This window comes from Prunus mume, linkage group LG8, assembly GCF_029339155.1.
Source record: "Prunus mume cultivar Tortuosa linkage group LG8, ASM2933915v1, whole genome shotgun sequence".
Lineage (NCBI taxonomy): Eukaryota > Viridiplantae > Streptophyta > Magnoliopsida > Rosales > Rosaceae > Prunus > Prunus mume.
Genome location: NC_142705.1, coordinates 22,299,073 through 22,325,768, shown reverse-complemented (window position 1 = coordinate 22,325,768; position 26,696 = coordinate 22,299,073). Strand labels below are relative to the sequence as shown.

Here is a 26,696-nt window from a genome sequence, read left to right as displayed (position 1 = left end):
CTGTGTTCTCTCCTTAACGAAGCCTGAATGTGAAACCCCGAATGGAAAGCAGATGATTTTATTGAGCAAAAAATTGAGTTCTAGGACTAAATTGAGCTATATTTTGATGATATATCCCTTAGTTGCTGAGGTGATGATATGTGACCAATTTTTAACCAAGTTTTGTTGGAATGTGACAATGAAAACCAAGATGTGTAGACGAAAATATAAAAGATCATATTGATTGATTTGAACGTTTGAGGACTAAAATAAGAATTTTAAAGAAACTACCTATAATAAAAACCCGTGTTGAGAGACTTGTTTCATTGTTTGACGAGATTGTGGATTGACATTATGTATGCCAACATATTATTGTCACAGCAAGAGAGAAGACTTCCCAACTAGTTGAGTCCAAGTTCCAGAGACTGAAACAAATGCCAAATTTCATTTTCCATGCCATTTTGATTTTGGACTATCAAGAACAAAAGAAGAAAGAAAAGGAATTACGTGATTCATTTTACATAATCAAGTTTAAAAGAAGTTTTTTAAAATAAATAAATAAATAAACTTGAATAAAGTTTAAAAGTATTAAAAAAAGGAAAAGAAAAGAAACTCAAAATGATGCCACTTGAATTTTGTGTTGTGTCTCAATGTGTGCCTCCAAAGAAAATGTTGAATCATCACTTTATCCGTCCTCTAATTTATGATTTAGTTGTATTTTGACTGTACGTCCACTATTTTATTTATTTATTTATTTATTAATTTTTGTTGAGGAATCACTATTCTATACATTAAAAAAGAGCACTGCGAGTGAAGTTTTAACGGAATGCTTGACAGGGTTAGGCTAATAGCAACATATTCACAATCTTTTAGGTGGCAAATTGATATATACATGCATTAGAATAAGGCAGACTCTAAGAAGAATTAGAATAAGGCAGACTCCAATGAAAAGCAGCACATGTCCTGATCAGGCAGTGAAACCATCAAGAGCAAGCAATTCACCACATGTCGTCATATGTAATGGCTTTGACAAATGCAGCCTCTGCGTTGATGACAGGAGTTGAGAAACTTTCTTCATTGTTGGACGACACTGCGAACTGGGATTCAAGGATGCAAATGCGATCTTCACCAGAGACACCACCTCCCCTGCCTCTTGTTTTGTGGGTGGGGAGATGCGTTGGTCCAGAACTTCCGAAATTGGCATTTCAGGGGCAGGTGATGCAGATGAGGACGAAGATGATGCCCCGGATGATAAAGATGAGAAAACATCTCCTGGATGGCTTCCCATAATTATTTCCAGTGTGACAACTCCAAAACTATAAACATCGGACTTCTCGTTCACTTCCATTGTATATGCAAGCTCTGCTTAGAAAAAGCACATAGAAGAAATTGTATCATGCATCAATTGTACACACGTATAATAAGAGGCTCAGATTGAAGTGTTCAAAACATTGCTTCTCAGAAAAAGGATAGTGAGGAAGTCACAATTTCCCAATCAAATTAATAATTGATTGAAACACAACCTACAAATTCGAGGAAATTTGGTTCTTTTTCAGAACTAGAGAAGATAGCTTAATAGAAGCTGGACGGTGAAGAAGAAAAAGAATTAAATAAGAAAAGTTTCCATCATCATTCACATAAAAAAAATATCTGTTAGTTATATTTTCTAAATCAAAGAAGTCCAATGTGTTTATGTTACCGCTCCTAATTATGAAAATGAAGCATCGGTCTAAAAACAAAAGCTTAGAGCATCTCCAAGGGAGATGTCAAATACCAAACATCAAATTTAAATTTGATGGCTGATGTGGCAATTTGACATTTACACAGTTTTACACTCCACCCGATATGTCAAATAAATAATTATTGTAACAGTCAAATCATTTAAGATAAAGAAGAAAAAAATAAAAATAAAAAAGGAAAATAATAAATGAAAGTAACAGCCAGTTATCTTTTAAAAATAAAAAAATATTCATTTGACATCTTACTTTTGGCATATCAAAAATAACATCTCAACATTCAGCCTTCATTTCACATCACCTTTGACACATCGGTTGGAGTGATGTGAGATGTTATTTCTAGCCGTTAAATGTCTATGTGGCAGACTTTTGACACATCGGTTGGAGATGCTCTTAAAAGTGCTAAATACATAGAACAGGGAATCACAATATTACTTGGTGCCATGTAACCATAAGTGCCTGCAGTGGCAGTCCAATTAGTTGAGTATGGATTTAAAAACTTAGCAGTGCCAAAGTCTGAAACACATGCCTCATATTCAGAATCCAACAAAATGTTCTTGCTTGAGATGTCACGATGTACAATCGGTGGCAAGCAATCGTGGTGCATTGTGGGCCTTTCTTTGCGAAGATGGGCTGGCACTTTTTAGATTTCTTTTGGGCCCAAACAGTCATAAATATATTTTTTAAGATAAACCAAAGGATTAGGCGAGATTAGCTCCTCAAGTATCGGCCATCGATGCACAAACATCCACCACCCTCAAAGAGGGACCAATACTCCAGAAGCCCCTTACCCGTCCCCTTGATCATAATTTATTAATAAGAAACAAAAAAGAGATACAAGAACAGCAGGGGGGACCAAACCAAACCATGTAGAAGAGAAAGACAATGACAGAAAGGCACAATAACATGCTGACCTAAGAGACCAAAACTCTGAAAGAGTAAACAAAAGAAACTAGGAGAACCGGTAATTAGGCATGCCCAGCCAGTCCGGCTAACAAAAAGGCAAAACAAAAGAAGGTGCAGTATTCCACCAAATTAAACCAGAGCCCAAAGCACCATAATTTGCCAAAGCATCAGCAACATTATTACCCTACGAAAGATATGAGAAATCTTAAATGACATGTGCCGGAGACGATGCAAGCAATTTTGCCAATCAACTCGTCGACACCAAGGGACCAAATTTGTCATAAGTATATGAAAATTGTTATATTTTGTTTTTCCTAAAGTGAAAGCTACATAAATTCTTTGGGAAATCAAAAGAGATAAGGAGAATTCTACATTACCATGAAATGAAAATTATTTTATTTTATTTTTTATTGAGGGACAAACAAACCAATTATTTATACACGATAAATTTGTAGTTAATAAAGTTTTATTGTTTTTTTGTTACAAGTTAACAAAAAGAAATTCAGTTTGGTTAATTGGAAAAAGCTACCCACAATAGTTGTGAAATAATTAAATGAATCATGAACACCAACCTCAGTCCCATACTTGAAAGTTTTGTGAAATAAATGAATTAATTGAAATAATTGACGAAATTGAATGCATTGTAACGAATTGCATTATACCCTGGAACCATGCAATTGCATTAAACTCATACCTTTGACCTGTTACCTGGAAAAACCAATTAACACACATATTTTTTTATCATTTAAAAGTTGGTGCACCGATGGACCAGGTGCACCGTATACGTTGCCTAGTTTTTCTTATGTTTTGCAGGCTGAAGCTACGACTTTAAGGAATGCTTTAATATGGTCCTCTCGTCTACAGTTATCACAGCTGGAAATTGAAGGCGATTGTTTAGTTCTAATCCCAATCCTAAATCATCAGATCCCGCCTCCTTGGCATATTCGAACAATTATTCAAGATATTTGGTATCTTCTACATGGTTCCCATCGTTATTCTTTACATCATTCCTACGTGAAACCAAGTCGTTGAACTTTGGCTAAGATAGGATATGCTTCTTCCGATGACATGAATTTGGTTTCGGAACTTTCCTAGGAATGTTTTACATAAATTGTATTTTGATTTGTAAGGGATACAGATCCCACGTGGATCTTTGCAATGTTTTTCTTGTGTAAAAAAAGAAAAAGAAATGGGGGTGTCTTCAAATAGCAATTCATTACGAATTCAATGTTCATAATTTGAGAAACATGAAGCTTTTGAACTCAACTTGTATTATATATGCTTTAGAAGTGACAAGCCTAGCAAAGAAGAAAAATATTTATGAACTGTTGCGAAAGAGCTCAACTATGATGTTTGACAACATATTATCAAAAAAATTGTGCTTCAGCAATAGCCAACAAAAACGAAACTATCAGGTTGACATTATCGAATGCTTTGCTTAGATATTAGTCCCAAAAAAAATCTAAGCAAAAAATGCACCATGGCATCCTCCTCTATTGCAAAAGAAACTCTCAAGCACCTAGCAAGGAAATTTACCCCACACCACAATGGAGCTCTTCTTGATCCAGTAAGAATCAGTGGTTCAGCAAATTTTCCAAGACCATAATACTTCCCTTTCTTAAAGAACATATGATAGTTACATTTAACCAGGTTCCTCTGCAGAATGACACATTCATGTCATTGCATGTGAGATGAACCTTACGGTGGAACGTCCTAATAAACAATTTCCTGTCAAAAACAGATTCCACCATTTCTAATTAGTAAATTCTTGAGTAAATAACCTATATACCATTTGCAGTTCAAGCAGTGACTCATAAAACAAAAATTGACCACAAGAAGGTATTAACTAATACTCGGATAATGAAAAATGTAAACCGTTTCTGGCATCATGATCAGCATTGTTATAATAATTGAAGCCTAACAGAAAGATTGAATATGAACATAAATAATAAAAAACTTTCACTAGCACTCTGGACAATGTATGAGGTTGTCAGTTGTTTGTACCTATTGTTGGATGGCAATGCTCAATCTCGAAATAGTATGTGACCTTTTTCAGGTCCATTTCTAAAGTGATATCTATGCAAAATTAATTTAGAGAATATATATGATAGGTAGGCAATTCATACCATTTCTTCCTGTTAGTTTCGAGGCATTGCACCATCATTTTTCAACATGACAAACAGGACCAACAAATTATCCTCGTCAGTAGGTCAAGAAGGAAATATCCTTATTATCCAATGTTAGCCTCTCCATTCACTAAAGTATTTTCCCCATTGCTCGAGACGCTATTGACTACTTCACTGCTGCTCTTCTTTGTCTTATCTTTGTTGATATTTGGTCTATCTTTGGCAGGGGTGACTAATCTCCGGATAAACTTCTTTTGTGGAAGCAAAGTATTCTCTGCTGTATCATTTTTGGGCGAGCTTATATTTTCATCTAAGTCCCCCTTTCGAATGCTAATCATTTTTTTAGGTAAACCTTTGTCAGATGTTTCTTGAGAACCTACAACATCTTTGGCGTCACCTGTAGGCTGCTTTGCACTGGCCTTCTCTGGATCTGTATCTGGAAGTAGCGCTCGGTGGCTAAGGCGAAGTTGCCCCTTCTCATTTACCTGCATTATACAGACAAATTATCCTATTGCAGTTCTTCAGAGTAGGTGAAAACCCAGTAAAACCAAAATTGATCAACAATTTGCAAGGAATGAAACGAATGCATGGTAAATGTAAGCATTAAAAAAATTAGCAAAACTACTCAAAACCTAAACTCATTAAGTAAAGAGAGAGCTTTTGGTCTGCAACGATGAATTCTTGTCAGTTTTAAATCTGATTTCTAAAAGGACGTCTTAAATCAATAATGCAAGGACAAATTATGTAAAGGATGGTCGTGCTTCAAATTCTCGCATGAATGACTAAAGTTTTTCTACTGAACAATCAATGCATTCTGTTGTGATCAAAATCTGGCCGTTGTACGCATTGGCATAAAAATTTGGAACCATGCTTAATGAGTTAGTCTTGTGAACCTGTCTTAGTTGAATGAAAAAATCCCTTCTTTGAATTTCTTCACAGGGCAAGGATTTCTCGCTTTGTTTAAGGACGCGAAATCAAAAAGGGCCTTACCATGGTCGTATTAGTAAGATCATTGTCGAATGCAACAATACAAGTATTAGTCTATAAAACACAATTACACAGGTTCAGCCCATGAGGTGGCAACTTGATGCAAAGGTTAGGACCAGATCCAAATCTCCATTAATGAGACCAACTTTTGCAGGACCATATATTACAATGGCCGTTGTTTATCTTATTTATACAATATATGTTCACATTTCTAGGATAAGGAGACTGATTTTTCTTGGTACATGGCTGTCAGAAAAGGTTAATGTTCCAATGAGAAGATAATAATTTAATACTAAATAAATCATTTATCACCAGACAGTTAACATTACATTTATTTCTTTCTAAGGATGTCAGGAATAGTAGATCGTACCTCAATAAGTTTAACATCAATATGGTCTCCAACTTTAAAAGCCTGTAAAATTAAATAAACAGGAAAGTTTTATCCACATGATTCTTACACATGTAGAAACATATAAGAAAATAATAATATGGAAAATATTATGTGCTTACATCTTCTGCCTTTGCCAGCCAATTCGAACTCAACTCACTAATATGGCAAAGTCCCTGAAAAATTTGAGATTGAGATGCCTGCTGATATTACTGTTTCAACCCCATTTCTTTATAAAATGGGCCTACCTATACTTAACAAAAGGTTTACAATGCTCAAAAAGGTAAAAGAACTAATAAATTGGTTGTTAACAACACAATGCATTATACCTCTCGCCCAGGTGCTATTTCCACAAATACTCCATATGGAGCTATTGATTTGATCTCGCAGTTCCTGGTACATTAAAACCAGAAAGTCAATTAACTAGTTACTGATCTAATGCATAATTAACCAAGAAGAAGGTATATAAAAAGACATCCTGTTCTCCGATACCCTAATGAATATAGAGTGCTTGGAATTCCTAATGCATTGTCCTACTTACATATTAATGTCAAAAGCACAGTAAGTCCAACACATAATCTTTGACTAAGCCTCGGAAAAGAAATGAAAAAAATATATAAAATCCAATTACAAAGAAGGGAGTTTTCGATCCGGATCGTTTGTCCATAAGACTATTACAATAAGTTCAATAACTTAATTTACTTTATAAGAGATCTCTCTCTTTTTAAATATAATAACTACTATATTACGTGCCAGTTTTACATAAACTGTGAATGTAAAATGATTATAAATAATAGAAAAACCACTAACATACCTGTGACATAGATACAGTATCAAAATGCAATACAATTTATCTTCTTTTTTTCCCCCCAATAAGAAACAGAATTATATTTTGAAAATGAAAGTAAAGCGGTACAAAATTAGTCAACAAGGATTTCTCAACTCCAAAGCTACAGATCCCACAAAGAAGCGCAAAAATGCACCCTATCCCATATGCACTGCACCTCCTCACCAAACACATTTTCAAATACCCAACCCATAAAACCCAGAAAATTGCCATCATAACACATCTCCCCAGAACAACACCCCTTTTCTTTCCACTGAAAAAATCAAACTTCCCACAAAATAGCACATTATACAACTGCAGAATGGACAGCAATACAACTCATCTCTTCAAATCAAGATGATGAATCTAAGAGCCACAGTATCCTTATCCAACAGAATCCATTTTGATAGATATATTACTCTTTGATACATTAATTCAATTTTTCTCTAAATTTATATTTCATCACTGCTCTTGAAAACTTATTTGATAGATATATTATTTGTACAAGCAACATGCAGAATGAAGTTTGATATTTTAAATTTGAGAAAGGTAATAGTTATGATATTTAATACTTTGAATTATAAGGACAATAACCATATCTTTTGAAAATTGTAGAGTCAACGATACATTTGAGCAGAAACAAAAACAAGCTATTGGACATTGGTCAAAATAAAAAGTTATTTCCTATAGAAAAAAAAGGCTACCTGTAGATATCACCAATTGTTGGAACCATTGTCAAATTAGTAATAATAGCTTTAGACTTTTCTATACTAGCCAAATCCCTGGCAGTAATTTTCACCTGCAATAGCCAGAAAAAAGTTAAATTTAGGGTGAAATTATTAAATGAAAATATATGGTCGCAGATTGGGTCATAGTCTGGTCTTACTATCCCGTCTTCTTGCGTGTCAATTGCATCTACTCCAGTCTCTTCTATAATACTCTTCACCTTCTTCCCACCACTACCAATGATCAAGTTTACTTTCTCAGGTTTGACCTATCACAATATCAGGGTCGTAAGAAAGAAGTACATTACATACTTCAGATCATCTACAGGTAATCAACAAACCTTCATTATGTGAATCAGTGGCGCATACTGAGAAAGTGTTCTTGAAGGAGGAGGTGAGCACTTCAACATTTCCGCTGAATTTTTAAAAAAATAACAAAAACACAACTTCACCTTCTAATGACAGCAGAGTATGAGATAACAAGATACAATATTTCCAGAATCCAATAAACTAAACTCAATCTTTTGTGGCTGGTTAGACCCAAAATAAGTGTAACAAACGATCCTAAGTTCATCTAGAAAGCAGATTTGCTCATAAACACTTTTGTTGGAAGTGCTTTTATTAGAAGCAAATAGAATTCAAGTGCTTCCTGGAAGCGCGCTTGGAAGTGCTTCCTGAAGAAGCAGATGTTAGGCGGTTCTCCAGAAAACAATTCCAAGTACTTATATAACCCAAAAGCACTTCCAACTTTTTCCCCAAGTGCTTTTGGCCATTTTAAAAGCACTTTCAAACAGGCCCACAGCCGTCTAAAACAAGGACAAAATGTTAATCATTTGAACAGAAGATACTTGGCTGGTTGGGAGTGGTTCTGGAGGAATGGTTTTTACCTAGTAGCAGTTTTACATGGTAGCATTATTGTTGAAGAAAAATTTTCATTAAGAACCCAAGAGGTAAAGCACTTCCTGAGTAAGCACTTACCAGGTGCTTCCCCCAAAAACAATAAAAGTACTTTAATAACCCAATAAACATGTCTCCCTATTTCTGTCAAACATTGATTTTAGTTATTTGAAAACCCTTTACACACCAGAAAAAACACTCTAAACACATCCTTAGACTCCACTATATGCAATTTGGTGCTATTATATGAAAAATTATATAGAAGTTCCAGTGTCCTCTATTTGGATAATAGGCAACCATGAACATGGGGAATCAAACGAACAATGAAAACCTACTGATTCCACTAGGAGATAAAATGAAAATTCCAATTTGCTGGAGACAGAAGGTATCATTTAAAAGGCGAAATTTAAAAAAATCAAAATATTTATTCTTTCTGGAAAAAGTGCTGGAAAAAAAAACATGCAAAACAAATTCATAAATATGCGTTCTCTTGCGAGAAAGTTTGGAAAGTTATTTCTTTAGACTGTTAATCAGGACCATAGATTTAGGCGTGATTCCAATTAAATGAAAACACAACTGTCTCTCTAAGCATGTTTTCGAGAATGAGGATACGGTTCTCTCTAATCCAAGACAAGTTATTTGTGCAGCTGCCCAAGAGTGGATTAAGTCGGCTTCTAATCGCACTAAAGGGGTAAATAAGGTTCAAATTCATATTGCTTGGGAGCCTCCTGGACTTGGACAGTTCAAACTTAAATCCATGGTTCAAGGAGAAGTGTTACTGGTTGCATTGGTGCTGGGGGAGTCATTCGTGACTCTTCTGGTGACTGGGTAAGTGGGTTTGCTGTTAATCTAGGAAAAGCTCAAGTTCTTGAGGCTGAGATATGGGGGCTTTTCTTTGGTCTGAAGTTAGCCTTTGAGAAAGGTATCAGTAGTCTCCTCATCGAGATGGACTCAGCTACTGCAGTCAATCTCTGTCAGAATTCTTCTCTGCTTGCTTTGCATCCCTTAGCTGCTTTGGTTAGGAGCTGTTGTGACCTTATGCAGCAGTTTACCAGTTGTGTGCTTCAGCATGTTTTTAGAGAGAAGAATGGTGTTGCTGACCGATTGTTTAATTGGAGTTATCAACTGGATCTTGGGCTGTGCTTGCTTGAGCAGGCTCCTAGTTGGATCAGTGCTTATCTTCTTGATGATTTGCTTGGAATTGTTTGTTCTAGACTAATCTGTTTAGACCAGTGTGTGTAGTCTGTTTCTTGGGGCTTTGCCCCCTTACTTCATCCCAAAAAAAAAAAAAAAACACGACTGTCTGACAAAAGGAAAATTAAATATCGCATACTGTATGACAAGAAAATTAAATATGGGTTCTCTCTCAGGCAAGAGGGGGGGTATTTTTCTAACTGGAGTGCTATGATGAGAAATATGTATCTGCAACTGCAACCTATAATGGAAGTACCAAGCACCAAGAACACATTTAAATTGCACACAGGTTATTGATTATTGACTAAATAGGCCGGATCCCACAGGAATACACCTCCCCGACTAATTAAATCCTTCTTAACCTGATCACACCTCCCAACTATAAAAGACAATATTAATTAGGAAACTTTACCAATAATATGCTTCCGGCCATTCTTTGCTTGTAGGAGTGCCTCTCTCATAACGGGCAATGTAATCCCGCTAACCTAATATAGAAGGAGGGCTTCTGATTATTACTTATTATAATGCACAGATAACCAGAAGAACACAAATGACACGCACACACACATACATACTCTTCACACAATCCATGTCAATTGGGTGGGAAGTGGGTTAGAAGTAGTAACAATACTATCCTAAAACACAGTAACAAAATGAGATTGATATTGAAGAAACTATCAGGATATAAGTAAAAGCTGACCTTTATGTCCATCTGAAATGCAGTTACACCATCTTCATTTCCAGCAACCTGCAATCACTGAATTATTCAATAAAATATTATGCTATTAAATCATGATCTATGAAGACCACTTTGTAGTTCATAGAGTATTGACAACACAGGCTTTCAGATTTGAACAATATTAAATAATAACCAACAAAAACACTAAATAACTAGGTAAATTCAAGAACATAAGACCTTAAAATCCATATCCCCAGATGCATCTTCAGATCCAGTTATGTCAGAGAGAATCAATGGAGCACCATCTCCCCCAAATTCCTCAGTTTCCAGAACCATACCCATCGCTATCCCAACTATAGAGCACTTGATCGGAACTCCAGCATCTTGCAATGCTAAGCATCCCCCACAAACAGATGCCATACTGTATCCTCAAAAAGGATAGTGTTAAGAGGTAACTCTTAGCCTCGATGTCAAAAAATTGATGATGTTAAATATGTTTGAAATATATTTGATAACAAAAATATATTATTTGGTTGATGAAATTGAAAAAAGCCACCTTGAAGAGCCATTGCTTTCAGTAATTGTGCTCTCAACACGTACAGTGTAAGGAAAATCATCTTCAGAAGGCAAAATTGGTTCAAGAGCTCTCTCAGCAAGCATTCCATGACCAATTTCTCTTCTACTAGGTGCTCCATTCCGTCCAACTTCCCCAACACATGACGGGGGAAATGTGTACTGAAAAATTAATAAATTATTAGCAAGGTTCCCAACACTTATAAAATGCAGAAATGCAAAACTATTTTGAAATGGCATCATTTGCATAACAGAATTCAAACATCAACAAAAGGTGGTAATTCCAATCAGAGAAAAATTGTTATGTAATGAAACACCTCGTTTTTCTATAACTCGATTTATGACCATGATGGTAACTACGCAGACAACAGTTGCAAAAGAACATAAAAGAAATTATCATAGAACAGTCAAATATTACTTCCGTTCAACAATGACAATTCATAAGTTAAATGCTTAAAGGAAACAGAGGAAATCACAAAAATATCAATCTTCTTAAGATCAGAAAAGTTGGGCACAATATCATATCTATTGAACTTTGAACAGAATTATTTATAGCTATAAGAAATTATGTGTATGCCAGAGACTACATTGCCAAAACATGGTTCACCACATACTCAATTACTAAGATGAAGAGATATAAAGAGAGAGACCTGGAGATAGAACCTCTTCCATTCATCTACCCCTACTAGGTTGTCTATCCTCTGTGCCATCTGCTTATCACCGAGTGTAACAACAGCCAATGACTGTAAATAGAAAAAATGAAAAGAAACGATTAATGACACTAAACTAAAATATCCATGGATAATTAAACTCAATGAAGATCAGAATGGCAACATAAGAACCTAAGTTGGTCATAAGAACTGTGGATTCGGAGAGTAGTAACAGACTCAGTTAGAACAAATGAGAGTCAATTGAGATGCGTTAAACAAATGTGGGGTGTAGCTAAAGGGTTAATCATACTCTTCTGCTCAATTACTAGTGTGCTGATCTTATTAAAATCATATAAGAGGTAACTAGCTTCGACTATAGCTAGACATAACACTAGTTCAAAAAAAAAGAAAATTCATCTCAGCTTGAAAAATGATTCTTACTATTAAAGTCACCAGCAAACAATATGAAGACAATGTAGCTCCATGGATGGTACCAAGTGTTTGGGAGAAACAAATCATGGTGAAATACTTAAAACACAAACACGCATATACCACACACACACACACACACACACAAACACTAGCACAGACATACAGAACAGTTAACTATCTTCATGTGTTCTGAATATACATGGTAACGGCAATAACATTAATCAAAAGAGCAGTTTTTGTAAACAAGATAATCAGGTATGCTGAATGATAAAATTCAAAACCTGTGTTTCTCCACGTGTGAAAAGAGCACTTCCATGTGCCCTGGGAAGTAGTCCACATTTTGAGTTAATTGGACGTATCTCATCTGGGGAACGCCCATCACTTCTTCTTCCACCCTGTAGTAACCACACACAAAAAATAAATATATAAAACATGGCATGAATTTAACTAGCACTTGTGGCGTTTAGATGACAAGAACCTATTTCAAGGTTAAAAACAAGGCTCCTGTCAGTTTAATAATTCATATCCTGCCTAGTAATCCATATCATTGGAGCCATGTGTTAGTACCCGCCAAACAAGAGCTAAATCACAAAGATCCTTTATGCCCGGAATAACCACTAACTATTTCAGTGTTCAAAATGAGCAACACAAAAACACTAACTACTTCAGCGTTTCAAAATAAAAGATAAAATAGTCTGTATTGCTTAAAAAAAATGAGCAGGTTATGAACAAAGAAATTTTCATATGCATAACTCTCTTCTGTTCAAAACAATTTCTGTTGCATTGCTACTGTAACTCAAAAAGGCATAGTTTGAATTATCAAGGATCTGAGAATAAAATTATGTAGGAGGCAAAATATGTCAGCAAAGAAAGCATAATGTAGAATTTATACAGTTAAGTCATTCAACCTTCATTTGAGAGAATTTCAACCTCTTTATCCATGGGTAGATCTTTTTTGTGCAGAAGCGTGTACATTTCAAAATTTTCAGTTAGGGGTGGACATTTTAGCACATAAACTGACCAACACACTCAACCTAACCAAAACAGTGTGGGTAGTGTTGATGTTTCCTCTTTAATTGGGTGATCTCAGGTTGCTTCACCAGCAACCCAATTCGTTTCCAGTCAAACAACTAGATGCAAACTCAGGAACCCATTTAAACCAACCTAAACTGTGAGCACAGGTGCATATTGAGACTTGAATGCTTGATTTGAAAGCCAAGTCTTCACCAAACAAACTGTTAGGCTACAATATCTATTCCAATAAGATCATGCATAAGTTATAGGCTTATTTACTGTAGTACCCCCTGAAACTTTGGTCAAATCTCACTTTACACCCCAAAGTTAAAAGGACATTTTGGAAAAAGCAAAAGGAGAGAGAAAAATTTTAAAAGAAGCAAAAATGGACAAAAATGCCCTTATTTATTTTTAGATTTCCTAAGGAATCCAATACATTTGCATGTCTTTGATTTGAAAGTTGAGTGGTTTTTTTGTCTTTTTTGAAAAAGCTTTGGCTTTTTCCAAAAGTGAAAATTTTTTTATGTCTAAAACCTAAAACCTAAGTTAAAATGGCCCACTTGACCCTTGACCGTAATTTCGTGTTCCACTTTACCCCCTGCCATTATCTCCATTAATAACTCTATTAGTTTTGATGACGTGGCAGGGCTATTTTAGTCTTTTTACCACAAGTGATGAGGTGTCATGTGAATGACCCACTTTTTTGAGTAAATTGAATTAAATTAAATAATTAAAAATTAAAACAATTAAATAAATAAACAAATAAAACTACCCAGATCCAACTCTCCCCAGAGAATGGCACCATTCTTTCTCCTCTCCCTGCAACCAACCCAAAGACACCACCAGACATAACCACTCATACCCCCAACCAGCCTCTCTCTCTCTCTCTCTCTCTCTCTCTCTCCGGCCCATTGTCGTCTTCATTTCTTCGCAGATCTAGGTCTCTAAAACGTCAACGTTTCGAGCTCGCCTCATATCTAAGCGATCTGAGTCTGACATTGTAGTTCCTGCTGCCATCAATCTCCCAAGCCAGCAATGGAGAACCTGATCTCTAAGGTGAACAAAATCCAAAGAGCTTGTACAGCTCTAGGTGACCACTGTGAAGCTAGCGCATTACTGGACTAGGGGATTTCCAATCAACCTTGGGAAAGGTCAGATCCTAGAAGCAGAGATTTGGGGACTGTTTTTTGGCCTAAAACTTGCTGTGCAAAAGGGAATCAACAACTTGATTGTTGAAATGGATTCTGCTACGGCAGTTCTACTTTTTCAGAATTCCAATATACTTGATTTTCATCCTCTAGCTACTTTGCTATCCAGTTGTTGGGAACTTATGCATCAAATTGATAATTGTGTGGTGAAGCAAGTCTACAAAGAGAAAAATATGGTTGCACACTGCTTGGCTAAGGGGAGTTTCAATTTTGTTCTGGGACTTGTTTCCTTTGCTGATATTCGTAGGTGGGTAGGGGCTCACCTATGGGAGGATCTGATGGGAGTTCGTAGAACCTGCCTTATTGCTGTTGTGCAATTGTTTTTGGGGCTTTTCCCCCTCATCTCACCATAAAAAATAAAAAATAAAAATGGAATTGCTTTTATGCATTTCGGTTGAACTGCTAGGAATTGTCTATGCTAAGTGGAACATTTTTGCTAATTGGGAAGAAGAAAGAAACAAGACATGTTGAAATGATAGCAAATTTTAGACACGGCGGGTATGGCTGGTATGGGTGGTGGTGAGTTTGGGTGGTTGTGGACGACGGTGCAAAGGTTGGTTGCAGAGAGAAGAGAGAGGAGGAAGGATGAGGGGATAAGGATTGATCTTTGGGGAGAGTTGGATCTAGCCAGAGTTTTAGTTATTTAATTTAATTTAATTTTTAAAGCATAGTGAAAAAAGATTACACCCAAAAAAAAAGTGAAAAAATATTTTTATTTATTAATTTTTCTATTATATATATTTTAATTAAACAAATAATTACATTACTTTATTAATTATTTAATTCAATTTAAACAAAAAAGTGGGCCATTCACATGACACGTCATCACTTGTGGTAAAACGACTAAAATAGCCCTGCCACATCATCAAAACTGACACAGTTATTAACGGAGATAACAGCAGGGGATAAAGTGGAACACGAAATCACGGTCAAGGAGGTTAAGTGGGCCATTTTAACTTTGGGGGGGTAATGTGAGATTTGACTGAAGTTTCAGGGGGCGCTACAGTAAATAAGCCTAAGTTATATTTAATCCTTCCAAAATCCCTAACTCGTAACAGCCTTAGAATGCAGTCCTTTGGACAAAAGTATAGTGAAGAAACCCTTAGTGGAAGTGATGATTCACTTATCAGAGCTTGAATATTTAGTGTACTTCATTTTATTGTTTCTTCGGACTTGGTTACAATTTGATATTTGCCCGACTTCAGCTCAAAACATTCACACTAATTTTTACATCAACCTTTCAAAATTGAATATGCTTAGCAGGTAATAGAGATGTATCTTTGAAACCTGATCACACATGAATCTTATACAACAGTATCACTGATTTTGCTTTTCACATGTGATCATATGCAAAGGCAGCCAATTTAGTTAAACAACATTTAATGACCAAAACTTTATAAACGAGGGAAAACTTATTCCAGATGCTGGTCCAAATAGAGGTAGTTTTACATGCCTACAACTCCATATAATACTAATTTCAAACAATAAACTTCCATTAGTGACCCTTGATCCTAAAGAAACAAAAAAGTCTCTAGAGTCTAGGTGATGTAGGATATGGTTGAATTGAGTATTTAGATAATATAGCAGAAGTGCAAACAATGGAAAACAGAGAATAGAATGAACAAGGATGGGTCTGGAATCACTCCAGGGGTTGGCTTCACACCAAGAAGTCTCCAATCTCTGGAAAATAAACTTTTCTCAATATCTCAATAACTCAACTCCAACATGAATTTCATGGGGGGTTTTTTATAGCAATCTAACCCTAGAGTGAAAAGGAAATTAAACTTAGAATAATGCTACTCTTACCACATTTGTATACCACATTTCTATACCATCTTATATGGCAGCTGAGGTGAACAGCCACATCAACTAAAATTATTTAATATATGTATATTTTTTATGATTTATTCCAATATTTGTTTTTCTAATTGTCTTTATTAAAATACACTTCATTGATTTAATTGATGTGGCATATAATATGGTCATGCCACATCATGTGGTATAGAAATGTGGGATAAAAATGTGGTAAGTGTAGCATTACTCTTAAACTTATTCTGGGAAAGAAATCCTAAACCAAATAGAAAAGGTAATCAAATCTACATTTAATAAAATAAGTAAACCAAATTCTAGTCAAACAAGAAATCCTGAAAGTATAGAAAACTTGGACAACAAGTTAAAAACGCAGAAATCATCTATTGCTCCAAAATTGCAGGATTTGAAGACCGAATTAAATAATTTCCTCTTCCATCTCTTTCTTTTGTAAACCCTAATGGGTTTGACAAGGATGTCCTTATCACTAGGCCTCCATCAGTCAAACCCAGAGCCAAACCCAATTAAAACTTTAACCTGTACTTGTCCAAATCAAACTAGGGTTTAGAAATTGGGTTGAAATTGCACTCACCCAAGAAAGAACCCAACCCTAAATTTCTCATACTAGTAATTAGGTTTAATTTTCTTTAAATTTATTTAAAATAAAAATAAAAATCCTTTCACGTAATAAATATTATTAAAGGTCATAAGTTTAACAGATAACATTGCATCTAGTTAAGCAAACACCATCTTCACATCTGCCTCAGATACATTTAAGTAAATATATCTAACTAAAAGCAAATGTTCATACCTCCACAATGCGCCTCCGCAAAAATTTGGATGTGACTTCTTTGAATACCAGCTTCACATCTACCTCAGAAAAAAACTAAAAATAATAATATTACTTTAGTAACTATTGCACTCACAATTAGGTATTCATAAAACTCCGAGATAGACCAAGAATAATACGATTGTCAGTTGAAATATTCAAAAATATAACTGCAGCAACACAATCCAAAATAATGTAATACAGAAAAATCAGAATTGACTAAAACACCCAAAATGGGGGTTGAAATTATAAAAAAACCCAAGCACTATTTAAACATATAAACACACCCAAAACCCATCATTACACACACTCAAAACCCATTTATAAACACACCCAAAAAGTTGACTTTGGGGTTGATTTTGGGTGTGTTTCTATGTTTAAATAGTGCTTGGGTTTTTTTATAAATACATGTCTAGGATTGGGTTTATTTATAAATTTGTATTCTTTCTAATGGTTTAAATCATGCTGACCCATAAGTGCTCACATGGAAAAACTTAAGGAATTGAACTACCTTGAAAATCGCTAATTCAGAAACATAACTCTCATTGCTTGTTCAATAAAGTTCAAACACTTAAGTTGGAAAGTTATATATTAAATAGTAATATATTTGTTAAATTTCTTGTGATCCACGTATCCTAATATTAGACTTCTTGGTGTCAACTCCAAAGAAGCATAACTTTCACCACAAGTCCAAAAAATTTCAAATACTATATAAAAATATCAACCACATGGGTTCCTGTATCACATTTAAATTCTATAAGGCCACACACTTCGACCTAAAAAAAAGGACCCCACTGCATGAACCAAAGAATAAAAACGAGAATGTGAGAGTATGGAGACTTAGACATGAAAAGTCAACTTTACGAACATGTTTTGGCGCATGAGGTACTCTCTTTGAACTTCTTTTCAATATATTTTGTTCCAACTATAATTCCAAATCATGTGAAGGTCAAGCGACTAAAGAAAGGAGACAACAACCGCACTAATGGCTAGAAATCAGCCTTTTACAAAGCTTTTAGGACAAATTCACTGGATGCTCATATAGGTAATTAGATATACAGTAAATTTTGGGTTATCAAAAGGTTGATTCCAGATCTTTAAAAGTATCTTAACACCATTCCAGAGCAATCTTCAACAAATTTTAGTAAAAAGCAAAAAACAATGAGATAATTCCATCTTTCTTAAATATGAACATATGTTTTAATAACTACATACACATACAGATAAATATATATATATATATATATATTATGTGCAAAAATAAAGGATAATGTCATTCACAGAATGATAAAAAACTTGAAATACAGAATAGAAAGATTTGTATTATACCAAGGGAGTTGACTTTCGTAAACCAGGCTTTATATGAACATCACCTTCATCTACTTCACCATCCACAACCACTTCCTCGTCCTCATCCTCATCTTCAAATATATCTGGTATTGTTTCACTGCCTCCAAGAGCTGCATCCTTACTAACATATCCCTTTTCTGTAAGTATAGTCAAAACTTCTCCTTCCAATGACAAAAGAGCTTTTCTTCTAGGAATCTTGTCCCTAATCTGCAGAGCTCTAACCAACTCATCACCGGCAATTTCCTGTGCATTGTCAATTATAATACGTGATCACTTGATGTTTGTTAAAAGGATAAGTAAATCTGTCATCATATGAGAAGAATAGCAGCAAGAGCATAGAAACCAAGTAGGGTAAAAGAGAGAGTATGGAAATGAAGAATTAGAGAAATAGCGAGGATATGGTACATTTGTGTGTGTGTGTGTGTGCTATGGAGAGAGGGAGAGAGAGAGAGAGAGATCAACCTAATTCAAAAGGTAATTTTTATTTTTTTTTCAGTAAAAAGTACACAAGATAGAAAGCATACCTCAACATGATTATATAGCTCAGGGGGAGGTAACTTGATTGCATCAAGCATTTTTGCCTTTCCACACTTCTTAACCAAAGCTTCCACCTCATTGCAAATTGCTCGTACGGCCTCCTGATATTGATGTATAATCAAAAAATTTACCTCTCTGGATATTTATATGTTCTGGGAGTTTTCAAATAAACAATCAAAGAAGTAATGACAATGAATTCTTTGAACAACTACATAGAGTTACTAATTTCCGAGCAGTGCCTTCATACATATAAGAATTGTTTATGATCAAATATAGAAAGCACAAAATAATATTTTCAGCATATCTGAAACCAAATCACCTCAAAAATAAATGTTACTGCTGATGCATTAGACTGGCCTATGAACGGTAGCTTTGGTTGTTAATTTCCAGTATTGGCAAACACCTAAATAACTAAAACTCAAACGGAGCAATTTACAATTAAATGTGACTCTTATTCAATTACCCTCTTCATCCTCCAATTTATTCAACTTATTCATTCTTGGCTACTTTGCGAAACATTCTCGAGTTATTGTCTCAATCTTTCACCCATTTCAATTTAGTCTTTTCCCTAGAAGATGTATCTCCCTTAAAAATTAAATCTTCGAACTTGTTTCAGAGCTCACATCACTCTCGAGTTTCCCTCATACTCTTCTAAATCATTAGATTCTTTTATTCTTTCCAGGATAGCACTCTTAGCCACTTGGTTAGAATTAAGCTTGGTTAAGCAGAAATTCTCTGATGTCTCACTCATCTCCAATGGGAGGTATTCATAGCTACACAAAAGTATAGGATACTCAACATGATAATGGCAGATTTTCTACCACAAAAGCAACAGGGCAAGAGGACCGTCCCGCCAGTAATGTTTACTGGGGCTCCACAACTCCTCCCAGTAAACATAGCAAAACATTGTGTCGTTGATTAAAGATATGATAGTGACAACACGATAGGCAGGCCCAACAACAATGTAAATCATATGAAATATACTGCAAAAAGAATTTCTAATACAAGCAAAGACAATGGCTTAACTTTTTATGACCACTTAGTAATGCTAAAGATAAAAATTATTTGCAAATTCATGCATCCTGCATGGGCAGCAAGGCCAAAATAATTGGAACATAACATTGTCTTAGTTAACTTCAAATAATAAAAAGCTATAACTTGTGCAACCAAATAAACTACATACATAGACGAAGTAACAACCTGCCCAACTTCTACTGCTTGCAGCAACTTTTCCTCTGGGAGAAAGTCACAATAGCCCTGCAAAGAAGATGTTACACATAACAATGGTTGTGAGTCAGCATGAAAACACGGAAACATAGAAAATTTTCATGGAATTACTATATCCAACACTGGAGAAAGAAAAATGTTAATTAACACTCTTTCATGTCAGATATACAATGAGTACATAAAGTGATGCAGACCAATGAATTTAAAAGCCCCAAAGTAAGAAGAAGATAAAACCTACATATATTGATGCACACACATATACATATAACAACTAAAGAAGTGGTTTAGTAACAGATACTTTCTACACTCGTGGACAGAACAAAGAGCAAGGGTGCAATTTTTTTCGCTGCTGATTAAAGTATTCAATATCATAACACCTATTGTAAATACTATTTTGCCGCATTGATCAAATTTCTAAAAGATGTATTTTACCATTTTAATAACATATCAACAAAAATACAAATTATATATTGTTTATTTCCATGCCCTGCAATAGACGTTGCTTCTGCTACACCTAACACAAGTTAGAAAGCAGATATTTAATGTAGTCAATAAACAGCAATTGTTGTAGGTAATATCCCGAATTGGGTAACCATTTTCAGACCTCCACTAAGAAAAAATACAAACAGGAAATTCCGACACAAAATTTTGATAACGAGAAATCTACCTCAAACTAGTTGATGGAATCCTTATAAAGTAAACTATAACACAACGTGCAAAGCTTATTGCAGAGCTGAGTACATAATTACCGAAACCTTCTAATTAAATCCTAGAAATGTGCCTAGAAACTTGTTTTATAGTAATAAAGCTGCCATATGGATTCAAGATAGTCTGCATGATTGCTGTTACAAATATAATCCATTTGAGAAGCTAAAGTTCACAAGGATTTGGCATTGTCAAACATTACATTTAACTTTTCAACAACAATTTACCTCTATCATCAATATTGCACTATCTGTGCCAGCTAGCAATAAATCCAACTTCGAGTCTTCCATCTCCTTAGTTGTTGGATTCACAATAAATTTGTCACCAATGAGACCAACTCGAACTCCTGCTATGGTTTTTGAGTTTGGAACTTCTGAAAGAGCCCTGTGGAATTTGAATAATTAGGCCAAAGAAAGTGTAATTTTTTATACCGAATGTAAACCAAATTGCATGATAATGCTCCAAATAATTAAAAGCAGTCAGACTTACACTGCTATTCCAGCTGCTGTAACGGCCAAAGAATCAGGAGAGTGCAAACCGTCATAACTCAGAACCTGCAGCGATATGTTGACAAAGGAAGTTATCAAGATGAAACATAAACCAAGTAAAACAATGGCACCGTGACTCTGTATTGGTTCATTCTGTTTGACAATTAAAGAACTGATGAATAAGCATAATTAGCAGCACACTAAATTATAGTGTAAGTATCTTGTAAGTGCTCAAGTTGGCATACAAGTAGATTACAATTTGCTGAAAATAAAGATATTAGCAAACCTAGTACATATATGCAGTTGAAATTCATACGGGACATACCCAAGAAAGTATCTGAGTTTCATGGTAGAAGCCATTCAACATAGTTGGACGCAAAGGCCTATCAATCAATCTACAAATGAGAACCTGCATATAATTGAAAGCTAAAACAATTGTATAAAAATAAGACAAGGGAGAACGTTGAGTTATGTACAATGAATACATAACAATACATTGATACATATTATGATTGATAACTGACTTCTAGGTCGCCGAAGTTAAAAAAATTCTAAATAAAAATAAGTTAATAAAAACCCAAAAGAACTCCTCAGATTGCGTTGAAAGTTTACGTGGGATTTGTAGCAAGTACAATCTGTCTCAATATGGGGCAAAAAAGAGCGAAACAAAAAAATAAGAAAGTATAAGAAAAAAATTTCATGCCTAAGTTACAATTCTGCTCTTAAGTCTGATCTGAAAGGTATATCTTTGATAAGAAGCCAAATCTAGAATAATGGGAATAGATTCTCAGTAAAGTAGGGACCTTAACTTTTTTTTCTGTACGATTTGGGAAAAAAACCCACACCCAGACATGATGTAAACCCGCAACCACCTTCCACCCTTACTGATGGGGAGATGAGCTACCAATTGGCCAAAAGGCATATCTGAATTTGTGGTGGCTAATAAAGAACCACTGACCTCTAAATCACAATCAAAGAAAGATCATTTTTAATAAAAGAAACATAAGCAGTCCACCTTGTTTACTTTCTTTACTGGGACCTCGATGTTACACATACAACTTATGTAGGCAAACGATTGCACACCTTCTAAGGAAAAAAATAGATAAACAAACCAGACTCATAAAATAATGCAATAGCAATCCCATGATATAAGCATCTTGAACCGAACATCTATGATTCATCAAGACAGCTCCAGCTGTCAGGAGAGGAATCAAGGGTTCATAATACTAAATTGCTACTGGTAAGTACCTCATGATCTTTCGCCCTTCCTTCTCGTTTGAAAAAGCCTCCACTGGAAGAATGACAGATGCAAAAGTATTGAAAAAAAATGCAAGCAACAAAAGTCGAAGCAACTAAGATACAGGAAAAAGGTCCAAGACACACCTAGTTCGACCTGCTGCCGAAAAGCGCTCCTGATAATGTACCGAAAGGGGGAAGAAGTCCGAAGGTTCACTTGGAACGTCAGCCAAACAAACAGATGTGTAAACGATCTACAAAAAGAAAGATATATCTGCTAAATCTTTACTGGCAGAAATCTAAGTTCAGCCACAAGAATGACAGTAAGAATTAAAGGTGATAATGCAAAGTAACACATCAAAATATTTCTTAGCAGCTATTGTAATAAATATGTTTCTTATGTTATTAAAGAAGAATCTGTTTTACTGCATAACACAATGCAAAACCTTTTAGCTTTCCATTATTAGATGAGAAATCTCTATTTATGCTAGTAAAGGATAAAAATATTGATATCAGTCGTATTATCCATACTCCAAAATTATGGAAAACTGGAAATATAGGTAAGAATCATGGAATACTTTAGTAAATCAGTCAATAATATATACAACACTTTAATTTCTCCAAATAGTATATTCAATTATATATAGAGAGTTAATCTCTCATCCAAAATGTCCACACGTTATTATCATGCGGATGCCATTGTAAACAGGGAAGAAAGAAGAGAGGGGTAGTAGAAAATACATGGCGTCCGCACGATAATAACGCTTCGATGCATAGGAGAATTTCTGTATATAAATCATATACGACATGGTAAAAAGAAGTTCGCATGCTGACTAAATTATGCTTGTAATTAATTTATGTGCATGTACATAAAATTTTGGACAGATACATAAGCAGAATTGTGGTATCTCATTGTTTATCCCTGCATTTCTGCATTTCATAAGCTATAAAAATTTATAATAAAAAAATGCTCAGCAATAGGTAAAACAAAAAATAAAATAAAATACCAATTGACCCAAATATATTGTCAACACACATTATGCAAGCCACAACCCAATCTGAAGTTTGTTAGATAAAACAATTTTTTAAAAGAAAGACACATGCCCATTTTAACTTGGCCCAATGCAAAATATAGGCCTTTTTTCAATACAGAAAGAAAGCCAAGCCCATTTTGAATCCAAAGCAATAACACTAACTGGTACTAAGTCCATGTTTCTATGTTGGCATTTGGCATTTCCTTAGCCAACATTGAGTCTGTGTCTGGTTAAATCTAGTCAAGATGGAACAAAGGCTACTCAAGTTGCTTTATATGGTTTAAGCAATGAGAATTTCAATAAGCTCCCATATCTGACTTGACTTTGGTAGCTAGGGGACTTAAAATACTAACATCAGCAATTCTAGGGTGTTAGACTTCCACATTTACATGACAATGCATTATTGATTGCATGGCTTTAAAGTAAAAAATGTTTGGAAATTAGATAAAGTTGATTTTCTGGGTAGAATCAATTGTTTTGCAAATCTCCAGCAGACGAGGCTGGATTTAATAATGTGTGCTTGAAAATTTTTCCAAATGATTTTAAAAACTACAAAGTTAGTGGCTTTCAAGTCAAGATCCGTAGATAGTATATTGACCGAATGAGATTGCTTCAAGAAATTTTCTAAAATCAAGATTTTTAATTTTGAAGTTTCTTATTCAATTTAAGTTGTTCAAACTTACTTGTTTTAGGCTTGGGAGGTTACCCTGGGTTTGTAAAACCTTGTCTGACCATGCAAATATATAGTTTGCAAAATTTTAGAGAAAACTTTGCACCTTCAACTGGAAGACTCAAAAAGAGATTTTGTGCAAACCTTTTTGCAAAGCTCATGAGCCTTTCAAATTTGATTCTCAAACTACTTTGAGTGCTCAACTTGATTTTTAAAGAACTCTTGCCTTTAGTTTTCACACATGTTCATTGCATCCTAACGTTCACAAACCTTTGTCTTTCATACATGTCATCAATATAGCCAGATTATTAGAAATGCAGCCCTAGGTTAAGGTGGTTGACTTAAATCAAGATCTAATTTATAGAATTGATCTAATTTACATGTCACCAACATTTTTCTGAGATGTCAACGACAAATTCTAAAATGTTGACGGACATTTTCAGGGTCAGTCGACATCCCAACCCTTGTTTAATCACTCTTGCTTGTATATAAAAGCAATTACTAAAAATCAAAAAAATAAGAAAAAACTGTAGGGAAATAGTATAACACCAGAAAAGGAACCATTTTATTCAGGCACACAACCATAACTTACGGTTTCTCCGTCTGTCACTGTAACAGAGGCACTGGCTTGTCTCCCAATATGACCTGTCTCAACCAAAATCTGTAATGATTCCAAAACAAAATATTACATGATGATACAACCGAGCTTAATTTAGCATATCTTTTTTCTAATAAACAAGTACCTATGAAACAATTCTCAACACAATTTAATTGAACTGCTAAACATCCTTTCTGGAAACTAAGGGCCTTGTTAACACTTCCAAAAAGGTGTACAGAACTATTAGAACTTCGTTCAGTAAAAACTTATGTTTTTCTTTTTATATCACCTTTCAGTCCAAAGGAATGTTCCATATACTAGGAATTAATCTAATTGCGTTTTGCAGAAATTAATTTTTCTGGAAAGCACTGCATATGCCAGGTGCCTATGAGTGGAACACACGATAAGAGCCCTTTGAAAAGAGATAAAATAGCTCAAAAGAAAATAATCTAACAATGCGAAGTAACAGGATTAGGTTTTTCTGACACTAGCTTGAAATGATCAGCAAGACCCACTGTGTTTTTTCCCATTCTAAATTTGTTTCATTTACAAGTTTTGCACACCAAAACATTTTTCTGAAAATTGGTTTGCCATCCTATTCTACTCCGTTTTCAATATCTCATTCTTTTCGGCTATGATTAACTGTAACAGTAACGACGTAACTGAGTTTCTACAAAAGCTTCCAGCACAATATATAGTTAGTTTTAAAACCGATTTCAAATAATTTGGAATTACTTATTCCCTGCACTTGATACAAATCCTATCCAAAGTTTCTCTATACATAAGAAGAAACAAAGTGATAAAGATAAATCCCAATTATAATATAATGCATTCCTTCAAAGTTGAAACTAAACCAAATTTCTCAAAACACCACTCACATGTCTATCACCAACAGGGATTTTGACAGAGTATGGCGGAGGGTAGCCCTGAGGACCGTTCGTTGAAACTCCGGGCTCGGCCAAAGCTCTGATGCCAAACCCCTTGCCACTCTTTCGGGGCAGAAGCAGGGACAAATTGCAAAACTTGGACTTGCTGGTGAAGCAGGGGGAACGAGGGCAGTTTGGGAAGAGAAAACATTTGGGCCTTTGTGGGTGCAGGAATTGGGAGGGCTTAGGGCAGTGCAATCTGACATTGTTAGGGTTTGCCAACATTTCTCGCTTGTATCACTGTGGCCGCTTCACTCGCTGGTGAGAGAGAGAGAGAGAGAGAGAGAGAGGGCAGACTTTATCCGCTTGTATGGTTTTAAGGCGCGCAAGGTTGAAAGAAAGAAAATGAAAGAAAAATATTTTTAAATTAAATGAAATTAACAATTTTTAAAATGTGCCATTTTTAATGCGCAATTATAAAAAGAGTTACGCTAAACGAACCTTAAAATTAATTGAGTACACCATATGATCTAATTATACCCTTTTATTTAAATCAAAATGTAAAATTAACTAAATACACTCTATTTAACTACACAAAATACCTTTTGTACACCCTAATATGCTATATCACATCTCATTTGCCACGTTATATTTTAATTTCTTCTAAAGCTTTTGTTCTTCACATTAAAAGGAGTCAATTTGAACAAATCTGGGTTTTTTTGGTTATGCAAATTCCCTTTTTGTTCTTTTCTCATCTCAATGGGGTTTTGATTTAGTCTTCAAATAACGAATTTGTTCAAACTGGTTCAACAGCAAGCCATATTGGTCTAATAGCTACTGCAAACTTGATTCAAATGGAAACTAATTCACAAATGCCTTCTTATATTTGAAACTTTAGATCCAACTAATATCTTCAATAATTGTTATGAATAGTTAGATGGTCTTCCACTTTCAGATTTGGTCTCTTAATAATTTCCTTAACCTTCATCTCTAATGGAGTTGTTGGGCAACAATGGAGGGCTATTGG

The 26,696-nt window shown here is 34.9% G+C and overlaps 2 protein-coding genes across 3 annotated transcripts; both read right to left on the bottom strand.

Moving 5' to 3' along the window:
* Positions 1–898: 898 nt before the first annotated feature.
* Positions 899–2,322, bottom strand: LOC103342378 (MDIS1-interacting receptor like kinase 2-like). Its single transcript, XM_016796760.2, has 2 exons — positions 2,151–2,322; positions 899–1,341 (listed from the first exon to the last, which is right to left on the bottom strand). The coding sequence occupies exons 1-2, from the start codon at positions 2,320–2,322 to the stop codon at positions 947–949; spliced, it is 567 nt and encodes a 188-aa protein (XP_016652246.2). The 3' UTR covers positions 899–946.
* A 1,602-nt stretch (positions 2,323–3,924) lies between these two features.
* On the bottom strand, positions 3,925–26,026 carry RIF10 (polyribonucleotide nucleotidyltransferase). Of its 2 annotated transcripts, XM_008245933.3 has the most exons (25): positions 25,682–26,020; positions 24,798–24,866; positions 22,649–22,755; positions 22,514–22,556; positions 21,591–21,674; positions 21,267–21,331; positions 21,005–21,161; positions 20,046–20,102; positions 18,833–18,946; positions 18,288–18,551; positions 16,941–17,015; positions 12,380–12,493; positions 11,667–11,759; positions 11,000–11,178; positions 10,681–10,864; positions 10,465–10,512; positions 10,177–10,249; positions 8,015–8,088; positions 7,835–7,942; positions 7,653–7,747; positions 6,452–6,515; positions 6,245–6,298; positions 6,105–6,146; positions 4,748–5,232; positions 3,925–4,349 (listed from the first exon to the last, which is right to left on the bottom strand). In XM_008245933.3, exons 1-24 carry the CDS (start codon positions 25,952–25,954, stop codon positions 4,852–4,854), a joined length of 2,817 nt encoding a protein of 938 aa, XP_008244155.2. In that variant the 5' UTR covers positions 25,955–26,020; the 3' UTR covers positions 3,925–4,349; positions 4,748–4,851. The 2 variants fall into 2 exon arrangements, with proteins under 2 accessions (XP_008244155.2, XP_088898742.1); XM_089042616.1 differs by lacking the exons at positions 3,925–4,349; positions 4,748–5,232; positions 6,105–6,146 and having other exon boundaries at positions 6,246–6,370; positions 25,682–26,026.
* Positions 26,027–26,696: the final 670 nt, after the last annotated feature.

Bases quoted from the DNA above. Each gene is read 5' to 3' on its own strand.
- LOC103342378 (XM_016796760.2), bottom strand. From the start codon at position 2,322: ATGCACCACGATTGCTTGCCACCGATTGTACATCGTGACATCTCAAGC. The intron at 1,342-2,150 runs GTAATATTGTGA...TTTTCTAAGCAG, and splicing joins TTATGGTTACATGGCACCAA to AGCTTGCATATACAATGGAA.
- RIF10 (XM_008245933.3), bottom strand. From the start codon at position 25,954: ATGTTGGCAAACCCTAACAATGTCAGATTGCACTGCCCTAAGCCCTCC. The intron at 6,516-7,652 runs GTAGCCTTTTTT...TTAATGTACCAG, and splicing joins ACAATTGGTGATATCTACAG to GAACTGCGAGATCAAATCAA. The intron at 5,233-6,104 runs GTACGATCTACT...TGTATAATGCAG, and splicing joins TTGATGTTAAACTTATTGAG to GTAAATGAGAAGGGGCAACT.